Here is a 23133-nt window from a genome sequence, read left to right on the forward strand (position 1 = left end):
CACATTGTTCTGATAAAACACACTTTTATAAATCTACAGAAGATATAGATGAAAAAGGAAAAATGTATGTAAAATTAAACAGAAAGAGAGCTCTTATAGTCGTGTCTCTTGTCACAGACCGCCCTCTTTAGATTGAGGAACTTTGCTTGCTTGTTTCTGATGGGCTTGAATATGTGAGTGACATTTCCTGGCTTGCCTCTTTGTTTTATAAACCAAATCCCTTTTTAGTGGCTTTCTTCAAATTCTCTCTCTTTCTCCCAACACTTGCTCTCTCTTTCTTTCTACACACACAGGTCGACATCATGGGAAATTTTGCTGCCAATGAAGGACTATCAATTTTTGTCATTGTAAGCTTCTGAATTGCAAAGTAACTCTAGTTAGATTAAATACGATTATAAAGTTCATCATTTTATATAATTACCTGTGCTGAAAACGCCCAGCTTGTGATTTACACTTTACACTGTAGATTTCATTTTAATCTGTTCCTCTTTTCTGTTTTTCAGCTGGTATGGCTCGGCATCAATACGTTTCTCTTTGTGCATTTTTACATGGCATTTTTGATTGATAGATACTACTACACTAGAGTTATCCTTGGGGTGAGTGTCAAAGCATTTATAATGCTGTATCTTATCCAGTATGTGTTTATGAATGACATTTGAATGCATATTGCATCATTTGTGAAGTTCTTGAATATAAATGCTCTAAAGTTGTTTATACAAATTACTGATATATGAGTTTTAGTAAGATTGTTTTTGTTTTACTAAGATTGTTAGATTAAACTTTATTTCTGTTTATTTTATTAAGTTGTCTTTTGGTATTGTATTTATAAATATACACAATAAATAAATATAATATAAATATGCAACTTAGAGTAAACATAGAAATGAAGAGTATAATCTAACAATATATTACTATAAATATAAACAATATAAACATACAACTTTGAGTAAACTTCTTACAAATTAAGAATCTGTTATGTTACAGTAAATATGTACAATATAAAAATATTACTCTAAGTTGTGTTTTTATATTGTATATATTTATAGTAATATATTGTAAGATTTTACTCTTTATTTCTAGGTTTACTTTGAGTTGAATTTTTATATTGTTTATATTCATAGTACTATACATTATATATATATATATATATATATTAGCCTATTTTTAAGATGTACACATTTCAATTTCATAACAACATTCCATAAAATGTAATTGTGTAATGTTAAAAAATAAAATAAACATTAATATATATATATATATATATATATATATATATATATATATATATATATATATATATATATATATATATATATATATATACTTTTTTTTTTTTTTTTTTTTTTTTAAATTATTGAATTCAATTTGATGGAATTTTATTGTGAAATTGAAATGTGTACATCTTAAAATAATTTTTGAGTGTTTTGTTAGATTGTGCTCTTTATTTCTAAGGTTATTCTAAGTTGTTTATTTTGTACATTAAATATTTATACTGTATTACTAAATGTTATCTCTAAGTATCAGTTTTGATGCATCATTGAATGTGTCGTTCAGATGTTAGAGGTTAAAGAAGGAAATGAAACTCATTCTCTTGTGTGTGTGTGTGTGTGTGTGTGTGTGTGTGTGTGTGTGTGTGTGTCCCCTCAGCATGCTCTCTCGTGGGCCAGAGCTCCAGCTGCATGTCTCAATTTGAACTGCATGCTGATCCTGCTGCCGGTCTGCAGAAACCTTCTCTCATTCCTGCGAGGATCCATACAGGTCCGTAAAAGAGCAACAGAGCGGCACCAAATCACTCATCAACTGATAGATAATGTGAAATAAAAAATGGTCCGAAACCCCTCATTATTCTGTGTGTGTGTTGACAGTACTGTAGCCGCACTGCAGCTCGTCAGCTGGACAGAAACATTACTTTCCACAAACTTGTGGCCTACATGATTGCTTTCCACACAGGTAGAAGAGACACTTAATATCTCAACACATCTTTGGAATCTATTTCAAATCATTTTTCAAATCGTTTCAAGTTTATAATCTATTTGTAGGTGAAGTGTGCCATTTTTTCACACCTAGCTTCACCAATTGTAATTACAAAAATAATCACTGTGTGCTTTAACCTGCACAGCAATACGCTTATAATCAAACCAAAAATCAGCTTATTTAAAAAATCAGACAACGCAAAAAAAAAAAAATCGTGTTTACGTGAGATTTGAAATGAGTGGGTTGTCCTCTGCCTTTGATATCAAAATGAAAACAGACATGTCCACAACCCTTGCGCACACTGGATAAGCTGGCAAGAATGCCGGTTAAGGTGTTTACATGCAAAGCAGAATCATGCTAATGGTCGATCGGTTTATGCTTAAAACATTTATGAATGACTTAACACGTTGCTGGGTTATTATGCATAATCTGTGTAAAACCGTGCATGTAAACGTGCTCACTGTTTTCAAACAGTTTCCCTGAATGCACCCCCTGTCTTCCATTGGCCAGCCCAAAAAGATGGTCCCACCCCATTAACCCAATGTTGCTGTTGGACTGGTTGGATGCTCAAACAAACAAAGCAATGTTTTGGTCGCACCACATTGGTCACAGAGTTTACACTTTTCAGGGGAAATCAACCTATGAATAGCTTATTTATACTCTAGTTGCCTCTGCATATTAAGATGGGATAAAATAAAGTATTTGTATTGGCTACAATGGCTCTATTAAAGAGCACACATTATGGTTTTTAAACGTGCCTAGTTTTGTTTTAAATGTCTCATACAATAGATTTACATGCATCCAAGGTCAAAAAACACTTTAATTTGCTCATAATTTAAATTGCAGCGTTACCTTTTTTTTCCCAGTTTCAAAAACGACTCGTTCAATGATCCGTTCTAAAGGATTCATTCTAAACTCCTCCTTTCAGAGAGTCTACTCTGCTCTGATTGGTCAGATGTCCCCGTCTGTTGTGATTGGTCTACTGCTTAGTGTAGTGTTTGAGGGCGGGTCAAAGCTGTTCGCGAGCAGCCAATGAAGACCAGAGGCGGGAATTACTAACGACTCGTTTCAGGTGTTCAGAATCGGTTCTTTCTTTTGGGAGTCAATTACTCCATTTGTCGTGCACTTTGATTTTTGAAACTTTGCAGACTTTTTTACATTCACAAACAGCTATATAACACACTACATGAAAGGTAATATTTGACAAAACATAATAGGTGCTCTTTAATACATAATGCGTTGCTTTACTGAGTTCTGACCACATATTTTATGTTCTCGCAGCGATTCACATCATAGCTCACCTGTTTAACTTTGAGAGATTCATGGATTCCCAGCTTATGGTCAACGACAGGCACCTGCCATATGTGCTCTCTCAGATTGGTAACGGTGACAACAGATCCTACCTGAACCCCATCAGAACCAATGAGACGGTGAGACTGTCTATTAATATTACACCATATTTGAAAATACTCCATGTCATGCACAAAAAAAGGATGTTTAAAACGTTTTAAGCAATCTTGGTAAACCAGTGGTTCATTGTTAATTAATTTTTTCATGCACCCCGTTTCAAACTAGAAAAAAACTTTTGTGCACCCCCAACCCATAATCTGATAAAAAAATTCTATATACTGTATATACTATATATATATATATATATGCATATATAATGCTTTTAAACATTAATTGCATTTTCTTTCATGGCACTTTTTCTGGTGAATATCGGAGTGTTATTTGAAAAATTAGGGCTGTCAATTTAACGTGTAATTTAGTGCGTTTAATTCTAAAAAAATATTACGTGTTAAAAAATAACGAAATTCATCATGCCTACTGAGTAAAAAAAGTACATATTTTCCTACCATCTGCGCTATTCAAGCTTGAAGAACCTGTATTTCATGTTTTTACAAGTCTCGTCAGCAGGGGACAGTCAGCGCGCCTAAATAAACCTCATAGGCTGCACCTGAATGAGAGCCGGTCACATAGGACATATTGGTTCTTCCATGCATTGTCACCGCAGCAAGTTTGAATGAGTAAACAAGACCTGAGAACTAGGGCAGTCTTCCACCGCTCCACACTATGGTTTAACACCACTGTTTTTTTTAACTGTTGTGTTTTGGATCCCTCTATAGAACCCAACGATAGTGATGTTCACGACGATAGCAGGACTGACGGGGGTGGTCATCACCCTCGCTCTCATCCTCATCATCACCTCCTCTATGGAAGTCATCAGAAGGTCCTACTTTGAGGTTTTTTGGTTCACTCACCACCTGTTCATCGTCTTTTTCATTGGTTTGGTGCTGCATGGAGTTGGGTGAGGATTTATTTCAATCAATGTTTTTATTTTTTGGGTAACCGATACAAACCTTTGTTTTTAATTAAACAAATGCAGTGTTTATAATTCAGCTAGAGACACATTGATTTTAGAGAGTGACATACTGTGTAAGAAATTTATTGTGCATTTTAAAGGTGAAGTGCATCATTTCTACACCACTAGCAACACAAACGGAATTGGAATTGAAAAAAATATTGACTGTTTTCAGACAGGTTTTCCCAAACTTTCTGCCCAACAAAAAGATAGCCCCGCCCCAAACTCACATGATTGGTTGAGTCAATGAGTGTTTACATGCACAATCTGACTAACACCGATTATAACTAAATTTTTGCACACTGACTTTTACATGCCTCATTCTTCGTTTCGTCGCAGTTTCCTAATGAAATGAGCACTAGAGGCTCTACAGCAACTGTGCGTTTATTCATTTTCACACAAATCACGATTACAAAGGCTTTATAAACACATATTTTTCACACTATTACTCACACACTGCTATGTTATGGTATCAAAACACTTATACTCTACAATACTCTAACACATCATTTGGAAAGCGACCCATGTATTACAGACCCATCTACATTTACACACTTATTCCAATATGATAAGCTTCCGCACTAGCTCACCTGATAGAGAGCTGGACTTCAAACTTGGAAGTCACTGGTTCGATCGCACACAAGATGACACGTGAGACGAAAGTGTTATAGAAGGGACATGAAATGATGTGGTTGCTTCAGAAAATGTGCATTCAAATTCGCATTTTGTTTTTGGACACTATCGTTCAGGTTTAAGTGTTGGTTTAGGGTAAGCTGTTTTGTTCACCTCTCATTTGCTTTTTAAAAGCACTATTGGTTGGTTTAGGTTAAAGTTTTAGATTATGGAGGTAGTTTTACTCATTAAAACCTCCATCTAATGTTCACCACAAAAACCTTGTCTCAAAAAAATTACTCCACCATTTCACTCGCTTTTGGCGCCCCCCGCTGGACATTTCACGAGGAAACTTGCAAAAATTTTGCCTCTTAAAAATCCATTGCTGACCACATGTAAGGTCGTGTAGATGACTTAAAGGGATAGTTCACCTAAAAATTAATGATATCCCAGGGGCAGTGGTGGTTCAGTGGTTAAGGCTCTGGGTTACTAATCAGAAGGTCGGGGGTTCAAGCAGTGTTAGGCCCTTGAGCAAGGCCCTTGACCCTATCTGCTCCAGGGGTGCCATATCATGGCTGACCCTGCACCCTGTCCCCAGCTTAGCTGGGATATGTGAAAAAAAAAAAAAATTCACTGTATATGTGCAAATGTGTGATAAATAAATATAATTATGTATGACTTTCTTTCTTCACCAGAACACATTTGAAGAAAAATTTAAAAATATCTCAGCTCAGTAGGTCCTTAAAATGCAAGTGGATGGTGATTTCACTTTTGAAGCTCCAAAAATCACAGACAGTCAGCATAAACGTCATCAATATGACTCCAGCGGTTAAATAAATGTCTTCTAAAGCGAAACGATCATTTTTGGTGCAAAAAAATATCAATATTGAAGTACTTTTGAACTACAATCCAACACTTCCGGTAAGTTTCAAGAGAGGGTGGAGTTCAAGCGGTCTCTCATGTGACAAATTCACGTTGGCCTGTCATGGACATAATCTCACGTTCTCCACTTGGTTGAGACATCCAGGATAAGCACACAAACTCACCATTGTAAGTAAAGAAACAGATAATTACAGATCTAAACCAAAACCAACCAAGCTACTGTATAGCGTTCCTCCTCCTCACTTGTAAACAGCGCCGCTCTTCCAGCTGTGACACACGCGCTTCAGTTCCAACATGTCTCACGTGCCAATGCGATTACGTCACATGCGCATGTGTCTTTATGGATGACGTTTGAGCTGACTGTCTGTGATTTTTGGAGCTTCAAATATCAGATCACCATCCACTTGCATATTAAGGACCTACTGAGCTGAGATATGTTTCTATTTTTCTTCAAATGTGTTCTGGTGAAAAAAGAAAATCATACACACCTGGGATACATGAGGGTGAGTAAATAATGAGAGAATTGAAATTTTTTCTGAACTATCCCTTTAAACAGCTTTCCTTTATCGGGGTAATGTCATAAAAGCATGGTCTGAGCAACCGGTACATGTTTGCTCATTAGACCGATTTCACGTTGCATGTAAACACCTTTACTGGGATTTTTACCGGTTTATGTGAGCAAGTGTTTGATGTCAAGTGATTTTTTGAATAAGCTGATTTTTGGTAGTTATCAGCATATTCTCATGCATGCAAACACACACAGTGTTGTTATGTGGTGGCGGCGTAGTGAGCTAAAGCACATAACTGGCAATCGGAAGGTTGCTGGTTCGATCCCCACAGCCATCTCCATTGTGTCCTTGAGCAAGGCACTTAACTCCAGGTTGCTCCAGGGGGATTGTCCCTGTAATAAGTGCACTGTAAGTTGCTTTGGATAAAAGCGTCAGCCAAATATGTAAATGTATGTCGGGCTGCTCAAAACAAACAGATATGACTTCTTCAGGAAATCAATTTTAACATGGAAAAAATTGCACAGATCACCTTTAAAATCAGATCATTATTGATGAACATTGAGTTTTCACAGGTACAGATGATGATCTGGAAACTGATTTTAGATATACGGTAGTGTTTTTATATAATGAAAGTCAGGTTTAAGTCTTATTTTGGTTAAATGAAACATTATACAAGGAAAAACACATTGTTTTCAAGCAGCACTTGAGTGATCATATTGGCGTGCAGAACCATGTACATTTATGACACATCTCAGTCATAATATACAGTAATGTCTTAATGGCAGGAAACGCTTACGCAATATGTATGCAATAATACTGCATTTGTGTGTGTGTGAAGGCGTATTGTGCGAGGCCAGACACTTGAGAGTTTGAACGTGCACGACCCAATAAAATGCCAGAGCCACTTTGATACCTGGGGTCAAAATGGCACCAACTGTCCTGAACCGGTCTTTGCTGGGAACCCTCCAATGGTAAATCACATATTATCAAAACACATGCATCTCATGGAACCTTTCAAGAAAATGTTTTGGTCATTTCTATCCCCAAATCAATATTAGCAAAATGTGACGTTATATTGCGCATAAATAAAATGAATTCTGCCATTAGGACCATTAAGATTATTTGCATTGTGACATTATTTCCAGAACATTTTACCACCTGTTCTCATTACCGTAATGCATCCGGGCCATTTACGTTTACCATTCACATTGTTTTTAATGATGATTCTCATTACTGTTACACAATATTTTTTTTATTGTATTACATAAAAGCAGTATGATGTTTAAATACTTTACAATTTAAATATAACATCTTTTGTTTTTTCATATTGTGCAATGAGAATATCACAATGACCATTTTTGATTTTAGAGGAAAATAGGACCAGGACATTTTCTTGACAGGTTTCGTGAGAATCACCCATTTATTACACATCAGTTTCATTCATTATTTCAACAGCATTACATAAACATACATGTTTCCCATGTACTTTGCTTATAGACATGGAAGTGGGTGGTCGGTCCCATGTTTCTGTACGTTTGCGAGAGACTGGTGCGATTATACCGCTCACAGCAGAAAGTGGTCATTACCAAGGTGAGTGAATAATTACGTTTTTTTATGCGCTTCTAGTGTTGTCAAATCCCCATGGTCTCTTGATCCAGTCCTGATTAACCAATCAAATACTTCCCCTCTCTCAATGTCACTTTCCAGGTAGTCACGCACCCTTCCAAGACTCTTGAGCTGCAGATGAAGAAGAAGGGCTTTAAAATGGAGGTCGGTCAGTATGTGTTCATCCAGTGCACGTCTATCTCTCAGTTAGAGTGGCATCCCTTCACCCTGACCTCTGCCCCCGAGGAAGACCACTTTAGCGTGCACATCCGTATCGTAGGAGATTGGACGCAAGCTCTTTACAAGGTCTGTGGAGGTGACAAGACTATGGTGCTGGATGCGTGGACGCTTCCAAAGTAAGTTTCTAATTGATACACTGTAAATATGCTTTTCTTTTAAACACCCATTTTTACAGATAACAGTTATAATGGCTGTTCATATTCAAATATTACTCATATTTTTATAAAACGGTACATGCTTGTGGCATAAAAATGAAAATGATATTTTTTTCACCACAAGTACACATCACTTTATAAATATTACATATTTATTTGACAGTTTTTAACAGTTTTTTGGTTTTTTACACCACAAGCATACACCACTGTATAAATATAAACTTTATAGTTTTTAACTTAATTTTATTTATTTTTTTATTTTCACCACAAGTACGCGCCACTTTATAAATATATATTTTATAGTTTTTAACTAATTTTTTTTCTTTTACGCCACAAGCACACACCATTTTATATACATTAACTTTATAGTTTTTAATTTAATTTATCTTTTTTTATTATTTTCACCACAGTACACACCACTTTATAAACCACATTTTATAAATATAAATTTTACAGTTTTTAACAAAAAAATAAATAAATAAAATAAAAATATTTTCATAAGTGCACACCACTTTATAAATAAATATTTTACAGTTTTAACAAAAAAAAATAAAAATAAATAAAATACAAATATTTTCACCACAAGTACACACCACTTTATAAATATATATTTTACAGTTTTTAACAAAAAAAAAAAAAAATAAAATAAAATACAAATATTTTCACCACAAGTACACACCACTTTATAAATATATATTTTACAGTTTTTAACAAAAAATAAATAAATAAAATAAAATACAAATATTTTCACCACAAGTTCACACCATTTTATAAATATAAATTTTACAGTTTTTAACAAAAAAATAAAATACAAAATAAATAAAATACAAATATTTTCACCACAAGAACACACCTTTTCATAAATATAAATGTAAAAGTTTTTAACAAAAAATAAAATAAAAAAATAAATAAAATAAAAATATTTTCACCACAAGTACACACCATTTTATAAATACAAATTTTACAGTTTTTAACAAAAATAAATAAATAAATAAATAAAATACAAATATTTTCACCACAAGTACACACCACTTTATGAATATATATTTTACAGCTTTTAACAAAAAAATAAAATAAATAAATAAAATAAACATATTTTCACCACAAGTACACACCATTTTATAAATATATATTTGATAGTTTTTAACTTAATTTTTCTTTTTTCTTTTATGCTACAAGCACATGCCACTTTATAAATATACTTTTAAACTTCATGGCTTGTAACTTAATTTTTTTCTTTAATGCCACAAGCATGCTACTTTATAAATATATATATTTTGTAGTTTTTTTTATGGCTTATATTTTATTGCGAACTGTTTTTTTTTTTTTTTTTTTTTTTACTTATGTTACTACTTGATTTACTGCTTTATATAATTATACTTTATAATTTATTTATTTTTTATTTAAAATGTTTATTTAAAATGGGAGGTTGGAGGAAATACAGTTCCTTGTCAAAACGTACTGCAGATGTTACAGTATGTTGCACATTTGAACTTCTTCAACAGGTGCTGAATCAAAGCACAAAGCATTGAAATAAAAACTGAAATAGATCCGCACACTGTTTAACTTCCCTTTTATTTATTTTAAACCGTGTGTGGATCTATTTCAGTTTTTATTTCAAGCTTTGTGCCTTGATCCAGCACCTGTTGTAGAAGTACTGGATGTGCATGCAATTTCCCCCTTATGTTGCACAGTTGACAAATAAAACTTTGACTTAAATTAACTGATTTAATTTAAGTAAAAAAAATACTAAATATTATTAAACCAACCTGAATGCATTAGATTACACCAGCAAAAGTATTTTTTAAGGGTAGATCAGGTAGAAATGTATCTTTAAGGTAAAATTTGCACTTTACACTGTGGATTTATGTAGTATTCGATTAATAATATCACGCTGCTGTTGTGTGGAACTCGTAAACTCAAATGAGACAGATGTAATATTTTTGTACTAATAAGTGTCACTTGTACTGTGGGAAAATATGTTTGTGAAAAAGGGATGTGGAGGTACAACAACAGTTGAAAAAAGAGAAGTGTGCAGAAAGACCATGCAGCGCAGGTTAAAGTTTCAGTTTGAGGGGATGCTAATCAATTTCAGCATTAGATCATTTTTGTGGATCATTTATTTCCTTTTTTTTTTTTCTTTTTTTTTTTTTTTACATTTCTAATCCCTACAGTAAAGAACTGAAAGAATACAAACACTATAATCGAGCACAATGCTCGGTTATTTCTTTAAAACAATTTCCCATGAAAACATCTTGTTTGCGTCTATGCGTGTAGGATGGCGGTGGATGGGCCGTTCGGGACGGCCAGTGAAGATGTCTTTCGTTATGAGGTTGTGATGCTGGTCGGAGCCGGTATTGGAGTGACACCTTTTGCTTCTGTTCTGAAGTCTGTGTGGTACAAACACGTCCAAGAGAACAAAAACATCTTCACTAAAAAGGTGATAAACAGCACTTAGTTTAGCCATTTAAGTTCTGAATGACAGAATAACATAAAGAGATAACACCCCACACTGTAAGCGAAAGGCATGAGACCTGGCACATATATCTATCACAAATGGATCTACAAAATGCCCAGACGGTATACAATTACAGTATCAAAGCATTTTCAAGACAATTAGAAAATAATCTTATAGAATATATTCTGATTATTCTGATGTTTGATTTTACACATATCGAAGAGACGATGCAACAAATCAGGACAAATCTAGAACAGGATTCATTACTTTCACACTGAAATTTCATGAGATGCAACTGGCTGTCAAACACATATTGAGCTACACATATGTATTTTCTCAGGCACTTATTGAGTCTAAACAGATGCACAACTTACATAATTTCAGTAGCACACACAAATGACAAGAGCCATATCATACTGTTCATGTGTTACACTTGCTATAGTTTACTTCCATGTTGTTTCTTCATCAAATAGCAATGTCAAATTTGAATCAAGCCAATCACTGAAACATCAGCGCCATCTTGAGGAACAAATTGAGGGGGGGTGGTGGTGGTGGTGGTGGTGGTTGGGGGGGGAGGGGGTGCTCTGGGTTACTGATCAGAAGGTCAAGGGTTCAAGCCCCAGCACCACCAAGATGCCACTGTTGGGCCCTTGAGCAAGGCCCTTGACCCTATCTGCACCAGGGGCACTGTATCATGGCTGACCCTGCTTTTATGTGAAAAAAATAATTTTCACTGTGTGCAAACATATAATGTGTGATAAAAAATAAAAAGCATGCATAATATGTATGTGTACAGTACATGCATATGGAATAATGATAATTCACCATTGTTGCACAGAAAATCAGCATGACATAATAGTCATTTGCATGAATGTATTACTCATTTGTCTTTGCAATTTTGGCATTTATTTATCTTACGCTATTTATAAGAGAAAGGTTGAGAAATACTAAGAGGTGTGGACACAACTCCAATAAATGGATGTGGTACAGGCGATGGAATGAAGTCTCGGGTCACCAAAAACCCGAGGTATGCTTTTAGGGTTAAAGTGATGAATTACACCTTTAGTTACTCTGCCAGTGTGAACCTGATGAGAACTGACTTCATACAGTACATCCACTAAAAATCACTTTGGGACCAGTTGATCTATTGATATAAAATTAAATTCATACACTTTTAGCATGGTGTAGGTGTTCAAATACATTCTGGGGCCTCCGCATCTACAATGCTCTGCCGCTCCAGCTTTAAAAGGATAAATGCGTGTTCCCATAGATTACGAGGTTTACTAATGTATTGTTCTGACCTCTGCAGATCTATTTCTACTGGCTGTGTCCCGAGACTCAGGCGTTCGAGTGGTTTGCTGACCTGCTGCAGAGTTTGGAAAGAGAGATGACAGAGAAAGACATGAGCGATTTCCTCAGTTACAACATCTATCTTACGCGCTGGAAAGATACTGATGTGAGACAGATCAAATATGCATTTGTTTAATGGTGAACCATGAATTGACTCATCCATGATAGTGTCAGACACTCTTGTTTTTGATTACTGTTTGTTGAATTAAGGCTGCCCACATCAGAGTTCAATACGAGGCAGAGAACGACCCCATCACTGGGCTAAAGCAGAAGACTCGATACGGCAAACCCAACTGGGACAATGAATTTAGTGCCATTGCTACCCAACACCCAGGGTACGTAGAGTCCGTGAGAACAGTCTCTGTTAAATATGCACATATCACAGGCTTTATTGACCATTATTTCTGTGCGCTTCTTTCTCTCAGTTCTAAAGTTGGCGTGTTTCTATGTGGTCCAACTGCACTGGCTAAAGCTCTGGGGAAGCAGTGCTTCACACACACCGAGTATGGAACTGAATTTATATTCAACAAAGAAAACTTCTGATCAAGTTTCGACAGCTCACGAATATCAGAATTAATTTCATTTCCACCCCAGACTGATCACTGTACCCTGCCCGATCCCCCCTGTGAAAAACTCCTGACATCACACCTGGAAGTTAAATATAGCTTTTTGAAATGTATAGTTGAGTAACACGATGAGGAATCAAAGACTTCTGATATCTTATTGTCTAAATATTTTTTTCAATGTCATCAATGTACTAAAACCAGTTTGCACTGGTTTAATTTCAGACATTAATGGAGGGAAATAAACCTGTTTAAGTTCCCTGATATAATGTTCAACATGTATTATGATGTGTTCTGTTTGTCAATTTCCCCTAATATTGTATGGGGAGTTTTTAAAGTAAAGGATTGCTGTTAGAGCTTTAATACACTTTCAGATATGTACATTTGGCTTTAATTGTTGCGTGTAAATCCTCAAAAGACTAAACCACCCTGATACATTTACTTAACACTGACTTATTAAATTCAAACCAGACAGCTTTAATAATTAAGCAACGACATATCCCCAAAAAAAAAATAAATAAATAAAAAAAACTCTTTGGCTCAACTTGATTTAGTCACGGACAGTGGTTCCACATATTTTGAACTGAATTTTCTTAAATTAAAAATACCATGTAATTTAAATTTAAATACTTCAAGTAGAGGAACCCTAACTGAATCAAGTAAACCCAACAAATAGTCAAAATAACCCAAATGAAACTCATTTAGAAATATGTTAGCTAGTAAGAGGAAATGTAAGCATGCTTAATACATGCTGGTGGCAGTAGCGTAGCCAAGGGTGGGCCTGGATCCACCCAAATTAGACCCAGGCCCACCCAGAATATTGAAGATTATTCATTGAATTCAAATATTTATTTATAAAACAGTTTAAAAAAAAATGCATAAATTCTAATTTGTGAAAGTACTGTTTGAACGCATAGCCTCTGTTGTTGAGGAAAATTTGGCCCATACATTTTTATTAAGACCCACCCAAAAGTAATTTCTTGGCTATGCCCTTGGGATCACTATGCGATGGTTTGAACAGCAACTGCTCAATGGATAAAGCATAATGTATACTTAAATTGTATTGGTCCTCAACCTAGGCTCAAACTCCACTCTTCACCGTGATGGTAACCCCCAAAACTACAACATAACAGAAATTCTTCGGGTTTCCCCTTTATATTCATCTTGCACAAAGAGACATAAAATAACACTTCATTTTAACATTTACTTTCCCTGTCGAGTCCTGTGCAAAGCATGCTGGGAACTATAAAACCTCTGCCAAGTTTCAGTTAACTACACAAAAAATATTCATGGATAACGTAAAGCTGACAAGACACTTTTTTTTTTGTTTAATCAACTCAAGTTAATTTAATTTTCCTTGGTTGCCTTGGAATTTTTTGAGTAAGATGAACATGGGAGGATTGAGTAAAACTGTTCATTTTTTTGTGTATTTGCATTTCATTCTATATAGAGCAAAGATGTGTTACCTTTGCAAGTAAAAAAAGAAAAGAAAAGGCAACTACAGGTACAATGTTTGCATGATAGACAAGCACTTGCAATACAGTCTAAGCTTTGTGATTTGGGCATAAACAAAGATGAACATGGTTTAAGTCATTCCTCAGTCGAGGTTTTTGCAGCAGACAGCTTCAAAACAGACTTTAGGAAGTGATCATCAGGGCGATGGTAGAGTTGCCCTTCTGTGCCTGCGTTTGTGCACGTATCAGCCTTGGTTCCTGCTCACAACGCAATAGCCACAGCAAACACACTGACGACACAGTACATGGTGCGATTCTCCCACCGGACTGTGCAGCTTCCTGTGAGAAGACACACATTACACTGAATTTATTTCCAGGCAGGGCTTGTTATAATATCTGTCCCAGTTGTGTGATGGTGCCACCTTGCTTGCGTACTGTGCTGTGAAAAAGTACTTGCTCCTTCCTACTTTCTTCTATTTTTGTGTATTTTTCATACTACTTTTTTTTTTTTTTTATCTTCAAATGAGATATAACATAAAACAAAGGCAACCTGAGTAAACACAAAATACAGTTTTCAAACATACAGCTCTGGAAAAAATTAAGAGACCACTGCAAAATTATCACTCTCTGGATTTACTATTTATAGGTACAGTATGTGTCTGAGTAAAATGAACATTTTTGTTTTATTCTATAAAGTACTGACAACATTTCTCCCAAATTCCAAATACAAATATTGTCATTTAGAGCATTTATTTGCAGAAAAATGACAACTGGTCAAAATAACAAAAAAGATGCAGTGTTTTCAGACCTCGAATAATGTAAACAAGTTCATATTCATTTATAAACAACACAATATTAATGTTTTAACTTAGGAAGAGTTTAGAAATCAATATTTGGTGGAATAACCCTGATTTTCAATCACAGATTTCATGTATCTTGGCATGCTCTCCACCAGTCTTTCACATTGCTGTTGGGTGACTTTATGCCACTCCTGGTGCAAAAATTCAAGCAGCTCAGCTTTGATTGATGGCTTGTGGCCATCCACCTTCCTCTTGATCACATTCCAGAGGTTTTCAATGGGGATCAGATCAGTTACATTTTTGTGCCACGAGTAAAGTAACCCAACAGCAATGTGAAAGACTGGTAGAGAGCATGCCAAGATACATGAAAGCTAATACTGGTTGTGCCACCTTTAGCAGCAACAACTACAACTAAATGCTTCCAGTAACTGGAGATCAGTGTTTCACAATGCTGTGGTGGATTTGTGGCAAAACTGCTTTAGTTCAGCCACATTGGAGGGTTTTCAAGCATGAACTGCCCGTTCAAGGCCCTGCCACCACATCTCAATTGGGTTCAAGTCAGGACTTTGACTAAGCATCTCCAAAACTTTAATTTAGCTTCTTTTGAGCCATTCATAGGTGGACTTACTCCTATGCTTTAGATAATTGTCTTGCTGCATAATCCAGTTGCACTTGAGCTTCAACTCACGCCTGAAGCAGCAAAGTATCCCCACACCATCACACTACCACCACCATGCTTGACCGTAGATATGATGTTCTTTTTGTGGAATTCTGTGTTTGATTTACGCCAGATGTAACGGGACCCCTGTCTTCCAAACAGTTCCACTTTCGACTCATCAGTTCACAGAACATTCTCCCAAAAGCTTTGAGGATCATCAAGGTGTGTTTTGGTAAAATTCAGACGACCCTTAATGTTCTTCTGGGTTCTTCTATTATTCTTCACAGACTCCGGCACACATGTACCATCACAAGAAATATGATATTATTTACTAAAAGTATAAAAAAAAATCCCCAATTTGCATTCCAGAATCAACAACTTTTTTTTTATATTGGCTTTCTGAATAAATTGTTCTAAACTTCTGTTATATTGCTTTTTGCTTTTTTATTACTTATTTGATTACAACATTGCAACACAACGTTCACAATTCAGGGATTTCCCACAGACACTCTATTTGAAAAGGACCCCCGGGGGTCCACAGACCCCAGTTTGAGAAACGCTGGTCTAGTCTAGCTGAACCCCATTATGAATGCAGTTTCATAGATTTGGGGATTTAGTAACTAAGGGCAAATACTTTTCAACACAGCCCCAACTTGTATTGGATAACTTTTTTGACACAATAAGTAACTATCATTTAAAAATTGTATTCTGTGTTTACTCAGATTGCCTTTGTTTTGTGTTAGATTTTGTTTGGATTTTTGAAACAATTCAGTATGAGATCTAAAAAAAAAAAACAGAAGAAATACTTTTTCACAGCACTGTATTTAATAAAAGAAATAAAAAATGGCACACCTGCGTACTTATGTTTGGCATGTCAAGCTTTTTAGTCTGGAAGTGCTTAGACTATGAGTTCAAAATTGCACAAAGCATTACCATCAGTAGTAGTGTCCCAGTAACAAGAGTTTGCTGTATGAAGACCTGCACCGCTTTTCTGCATCACAGCACAGTTAACTGAAAAATATCCATAACATATACAATCAACAACAGCAATTAAACAGGGATCTTTCAGGCTTATGCAAAAAACCAAATAAAATACATAACCCCTTTATAAACGTATACATATTTTATAAGTAGCGCTGTCAGTTTAACGCATTACTTCATAGCAATTAATTATATAAACAATAATGCAATTAATCACGTCCCCGGACCATAATATGGAATATTCCTACCATCAGAGTAGGGCTTGACAATATGGCAAAAAAAATAAAATCTCGATTTTTATCAAACTTATGGACAATTCACGATTTATTTTTTTAACTTTTAAATGTACTCCAACATGATTCAAACTGCATGTTCTTTATTAGAATACAAGGCAACCTGGTTAGAGAAATTCAAGTTGTTTTCATTATAGGAAACAAAGGTGTGCACGAAAAAAAGTGCACCGTAGGGGAAGTTGTCAACAGAGCGCAAATTTGAAATAAATTCAAATCTAATAAACCCAGATGTTTAGAAATAATAGAATAAAATAAGAAAACGGCAAAAAACTTCTTAGCCAGTGTAGGTATTCATTTTATCTAAACCATGTCTATCTAGAAATTTGTCTAGAAATCAATATATATACTCACTGTATATCAAACAATTTGTGTGTATATTCATAAACCCCCGCAGATAGAAACGCGCCCTCTAGCGGTTCTCGCTGAGCAGCGCAGCAACATGAAATAATGTATCGTTACAACTCAACTCGCAAATTTTGTCAAAATGATCGCTTGACAAAAGATGCAGTACACATGAAACACATCACAGAACAAAGCAATAATTAGCAATCTATCTGAATCATCGTGGTAACAGGAGCAGTGGATGTTTGATTCTACATTTACATTTATGCATTTGGCAGACGCTTTTATCGAAAGCGACTTACAGTGTACTTATTACAAGGACAATACTTGATTCTCCCATATATAGCCTATCCATATGATTTGATATGAAGCACCCGTAACTGTCACGGACTAATGCTTTATTAAAACGAAAAGGAGACTGTTCATCAACATAAGCACGCCAAGGCCAGTTATGGTCTTAAGCCGGTGTATACCTGCATTATGGATGAAGTTAAGCAACAACCACACTTTATACAATCTTACTAGGAATATTACTACTGTCTTTTATATCAGTCTCCATGTTGTTAACCTGTCACGTTCATTTGGAGCATGCACATGTGCAGCTGATCAGGTCGGAAACGGCATAGACAAGTCAAAAACTAAGACAAGCACTGTGAATTATTTTTCGTATCTAACTATAGCATTTGCAATGTTTTAAAGATATCAAGAGATATCGATTTAAAATTTTTAAAAAATGTTATCGTGTCAAAACGCAAATACTAATTAATCGAAAAAATCTGAAAAATCGTCCAGCCCTACATCAGAGCAATTCAAGCTTGAAGTACCACCTGTTTTCAGAAGGGGGCAGTAAGCAAAACTCAAGCTGTACAGACAACACACAGCTTTATCCACCTTATTTTTCAGCATGAGTACAGTACGGTGCTGGGGAGGAAGTTGGCAGCCTGCTCGTCGCCCTCCCTGCATGCGGTGGTTAATCACCATAACTAATGCCAACAGTCGACGCTGCAACACAGCCAAAGAAGAATGCAACAAAAAGCTGAATTGAATCATGAAAACAGTCCTTGTCAGGACTCGCTGATGCTAGATATAGAAGCAAATTTTAAAATTTGCCACCTTAACATCAAAGGGATCAGCAGTGCCAAGTGCGATTTTCTTGCCCGCCTTCATCTCGCATTAAGCGTCGATGTTATTGTGCTGCAAGAGATACATGCAACATCTGAGGACAGCCTTAGGAGAAGGTCAAATACCAGGCTCTGTGCTGATTGATGCTATTTATAGTGGCGTACATGCGATAGCAACATATGCAAAGGGATCAATTATGGACTATCATGTAATCTATAAAGATCACCCAAATAGTGTTCACATGCTGGCAGTGGAAGTTGGAGAAGTCACCATTGTGAAAGTGTACAAGCCCTCCAGCACAAATTGGTCAGATACTCCATTGAAACTTTTTCCATCACTCTGCAGTCTACGTTGGTGATTTTAGTCCCCAAAACCAAATATGGGGTTATGAGCACAATGACTCCAATGGCAATGTTCTGTATGAGTGGATGGTACTGAATAATCTCCACCTCATTTACAGCCCTAAGGATAAAGGCACTTTTAGATCAGCCAGGTGGAGTCAGGAGTATACTCTGATCTAACATTGGTCACCCGGGACCCACAAGGAGATATTACTACACCCACTCAACAGATCATCAATTCTTTCCCACAGTCAGCACCACCTGGTATTACTCAGCTATGGTACCAGAATACTGCTAATAAAATCAGTGCCCAAACCACGGTGGAATTTTCGAAAAGCCAATTTGGAGGCTTTTGCTAAAGACCTTGACTATGTCATCCAGTTTATACCAGCAAGTGTAACAGCATATGAGCAATTTGTAAAGGCACTGATTGCAGTTGCAAAGCACCATATCCCACGTGGGTTCCAACAGGGGTATATTCCTGGCTGGGACAAACATTGTGACAACCTGTACAGAGAATAAAATGCCACATATGAAAACTGGGTAGCTACGCTTTTGTTGAAGAAGTTGAATGAACAGAGGTGGAAAAGGTGGACGGAGAGAGTGGAGAACATATACTTCACTCACTCAAGCTGAAAAGCCTGGCGGCTGCTCCGCAGTCTTGGCGCTGACTCAAAACCTACATCATCTGATACTGATTCAACAACAACATCATCCGTGCAATAACACCAAATAATGTGGCCTCTCACCTTCAAAGAGTCTCTAAGATCACGGTGGCTAAAGAACATGCTCAGAAAATAAAAAAGGCCCTGCCTGAGAGGAAGAGGGCTTTGGTAGCCTAGCCTATCCTCTCTAGGAATTTTTCATTGGAGGATCTAATAGAGGCACTACAGAACATCAAGCTTGGGAGAGCTGCCGGCTTCGATGGAATATATCTAGAGTTTATAAAGAACTCTGTTTTAAAAACTCAAGAATGGCTGGTGACATTCTTTAACATCATCCTGGCATCGGCAAGTCTCCCAAGGTTGTTCAAAAGGACCAAAGTCGTTGCCATTTTGAAACCTGGTAAGGATGGTAGTGATTCTGCACATTACAGACCAATTTCTCTTCTCAGCGTTGTATTCAAACAATCTTACAACGTATCCAGCCCGTCACTGAAGAAATAACCCTGCCTGGTTCACAGGTGTCTCGAAAACATTGCAGCTGCACTGAGCAAGTGATGGCACTTACCCACACTGAAGCTGGGTTTCACCGTAAACTGAAAACTGGCACAGTATTTGTTAACCTCACAGCAGCTTAAGACACTGTCTGGCGAGATGGACTGATGCTAAAACTCAGAGACCATTTCTTGCGGCAAATTATCTAATTGAATAAACTCCATGCTCTCTAATCGCCTGTAGCAAGTCTTCGTGGGTGACAAGAGCAGCAGATGGCACAACTTAAATAATGGCCTCATACAGGGAAGTGTCTTGACGCCAGTGCTGTTTAATCTGTATGTTTCGGACATTCCACCCTCAAAGGCGAAAAAGTTCCAATATGCTGATGATTTGGCACTGGCGTACCAGGCAAAGACCCTAGTTGAGTGTGAGAAGGCCCTGGAGGAGGACTTGTACATCTTGAATCAGTACTTTCAAAAGTGGCGATTACAACCAAATCTGTGGCTGTGTTCTTTTACAAATTGTTTAATGTCATATGAATAAAAAAAAAAGTACGGTGTCGCCATTATCCACCTTGAATGTGGACCTCTTCCGGTATAAGTCACCTCCAGCTATTTTAGCGATACAAAACATTATGTTGCTTTATATCGAAGGCTGCCAATATAAGTCATCATATTATTATCATCATCAATTACTATTTTCATAAGCATATTGGTTTGTAGCGGAAATAGTTTTACCGTTTATCGCATTTTGCCATTGTTTCTTCACACACTTTTGCACAGGCAGAATGAATGAGAGATTGGACGCTGATCGCCTTTTGAAATAAATAAATAAAGGCAACATTGTTGCGAAATAAGGTGGATAGAGAACAAACCACACTCAGGTTTGTTTGACACAAGCACCAGCACAAGATGAGGAAGTGTTTTTGCATTCAAACACAGCTGGACTATTTATAATTATTTAATCATTATATACTGTATAACTGTCTTTTGAGAGCCATTCTCACAAATATTTAAATGTGATTAATTGCGATTAATTAATTAATCGGCATATCATGTAGTCAATTTGATTAAAAAAAAAAATGTTTTTAATGGTCAGCCCTATTATTTTTATTGTTCTTTCCTTATCAATCACCATTAATTTTGAATTATTCAGTTTCAATATATTGGTTGACACAAAAATTCATGTTTGGAAGTAACAATAAGGAAAAGTAATAATGCCACAATAATTTTAATTATTAAATTAAATTAAATTATATAATACACACACACACACACATTCAAACACTGTATATATTATTTAAATGTAACTTATAATTATTTAATCATTGTATATTGAATAATTATTTGAGGGCCTTACAAATTTTCATCACTGACAGCTCTAGTCATAAGTTGTATAATCTAATTGTTTACAGGATGAATATTTGCATATAATATGAAATCTAATATGAAAAGTTCATACCAATGTACTTAAATGGTTTTCCCTGCTTGACTAGCTGAGTGAGTGTGTGTTCGACTATGCTGGCTGTCCACTGGTTCACTTTGTTCTGGCTGTAGTCCACACCTCCAATTATACCCTCGATGCACTGTCAGATAAACACACACAGAGAGAGTTAATGGAGCATGCTTAGACACACACACTTGTTTTTATATCATTGTGGGGACTCTCCATAGACTTCCATGCATTTTATACAGATCTAAGGATAATTTATATCCCCTCCCTATCCCTAAACCTCACAGAATCCTTTTTGCATTTTTACATTTTAAAAAAAAACTGGCCCGCTGGCTGGGCCCTACAAGGTAGGTGATCTCAGGTTTTACTATCCTTGTGAGGACATTTGGTCCCCACAATGTAGTATAAGCATGTACACACACACACACACACACACACACACACACACAGAGAGAGAGAGAGAGAGAGAGAGAGAGAGAGAGAGAGAGAGAGAGATAGTAAAAGGCTAGCCTAGCATTAATCCTGCAGGCAATAGCAGCAACAAAGCAATTCATTCAGTGTGAAACAGCAGTAGATCTTTATGCTGTTATATGAGTGATCATTCAGAGTCGTTGGTTTTATAATGAGCATTACCTCTTTAACGACATTACTTGCTTCATCTGGGCTGAAAGACACCTGAATTGAGAGAAAAGAAAAAAAGAAACAAATGAGAAGAGACGAACCAGCTCTCAAACTGTCAATGCAAGAGATTTAGTCTCCCAAATCTACATTTTAGAATTTTAAAGCAAGAAAACACCTCTAAACAATAGCTTGACACTGACATATTGCCATCGTTTGGGCTCATTCGTGTTTAGCTTAATGATTCAAGTGAATGTTTTCATTTGGCCACACCCAGAAACATTTAGCATACAAGATATAAAACACAATAACGTCAAACGCAAACTGAAATATAGTTTTAGCTGTTCTACGTACTGTAGATTTAAAGGATGTACACTTCTTGAATAGCTTTACAACTGGTTCATGATAAATTAAATCTTTTTTTTTTTTTTTTTTTTTTACTGTCTGAATAAAGCTGTTAGCAAGCTAGCAGTAAAAGCTTGTCCGTAGTTCCTCAGCAGTTAAAAATAAACAAATAAACAAATAGTAAGCATTCGCATCATGTCATGCCTTCTGTAACACGTACTTCATCTCCAGAATGGTACTCCTCCATCTTTTCAGATTAAACACCGAAAATCTGGACACAACAAACTCCTCAGTTCTGACAGCTAAAAGAGCGACACGCACTGATGCAGAATAACATTGAGTGCTGCCATCTAGCGACACTCCTCCGAGTCACCATCTGTCTGTCTGTCTGTTTGACTGTCTATCTATCTGTCTGTCTGTTTGACTGTCTATCTATCTAACTGTCTGTCTGACTGTCTATCTATCTGTCTGTCTGTCTATATATCTGCCTGTATATTTGACTGTCTATCTATCTGTCTGTCTGTATATCTGTCTATATATCTGTCTGTCTGTCTATCTGTCTATCTATCTGTCTGTCTATTTGTCTATCTACCTATCTGCCTGTTTGACTGTCTATCTGACTGTCTATCTGTCTGACTGTCTATCTATCTATCTATCTAACTGTCTATCTAAATGTCTGTCTGTCTATATATCTGTCTGTCTATTTGTCTATCTATCTAACTGTCTATCTGTCTGTCTATCTAAATGTCTGTCTGTCTATCTAAATGTCTGTCTGTCTATATATCTATCTGTCTGTTTGACTGTCTATTCGACTATCTATCTATCTGTCTATTTGTCTATCTATCTATCTAACTGTCTAT

At 36.1% G+C, this 23133-nt stretch overlaps 2 protein-coding genes across 3 annotated transcripts; one reads left to right on the forward strand and one right to left on the reverse strand.

The window, feature by feature from the left end:
• The first annotated feature begins 208 nt into the window (after positions 1 to 208).
• Positions 209 to 13888, forward strand: LOC127427587 (cytochrome b-245 heavy chain-like). 2 transcript variants are annotated; one of them, XM_051675257.1, is made up of 13 exons: positions 209 to 347; positions 504 to 596; positions 1648 to 1758; positions 1866 to 1950; positions 3256 to 3404; positions 4101 to 4282; positions 7178 to 7310; positions 7837 to 7929; positions 8047 to 8300; positions 10617 to 10779; positions 12107 to 12253; positions 12358 to 12482; positions 12573 to 13888. In XM_051675257.1, the coding sequence occupies exons 1-13, from the start codon at positions 303 to 305 to the stop codon at positions 12688 to 12690; spliced, it is 1698 nt and encodes a 565-aa protein (XP_051531217.1). In that variant the 5' UTR covers positions 209 to 302; the 3' UTR covers positions 12691 to 13888. The 2 variants fall into 2 exon arrangements, with proteins under 2 accessions (XP_051531217.1, XP_051531218.1); XM_051675258.1 differs by lacking the exon at positions 1866 to 1950 and having other exon boundaries at positions 292 to 347.
• A 138-nt stretch (positions 13889 to 14026) lies between these two features.
• dynlt3 (dynein light chain Tctex-type 3) lies at positions 14027 to 22621 on the reverse strand. Its single transcript, XM_051675301.1, has 5 exons — positions 22494 to 22621; positions 21944 to 21985; positions 21320 to 21443; positions 16556 to 16633; positions 14027 to 14503 (listed from the first exon to the last, which is right to left on the reverse strand). The coding sequence occupies exons 1-5, from the start codon at positions 22518 to 22520 to the stop codon at positions 14427 to 14429; spliced, it is 348 nt and encodes a 115-aa protein (XP_051531261.1). The 5' UTR covers positions 22521 to 22621; the 3' UTR covers positions 14027 to 14426.
• Between the last annotated feature and the right edge of the window lie 512 nt (positions 22622 to 23133).

This window comes from Myxocyprinus asiaticus, chromosome 37, assembly GCF_019703515.2.
Source record: "Myxocyprinus asiaticus isolate MX2 ecotype Aquarium Trade chromosome 37, UBuf_Myxa_2, whole genome shotgun sequence".
Classification (NCBI taxonomy): domain Eukaryota; kingdom Metazoa; phylum Chordata; class Actinopteri; order Cypriniformes; family Catostomidae; genus Myxocyprinus; species Myxocyprinus asiaticus.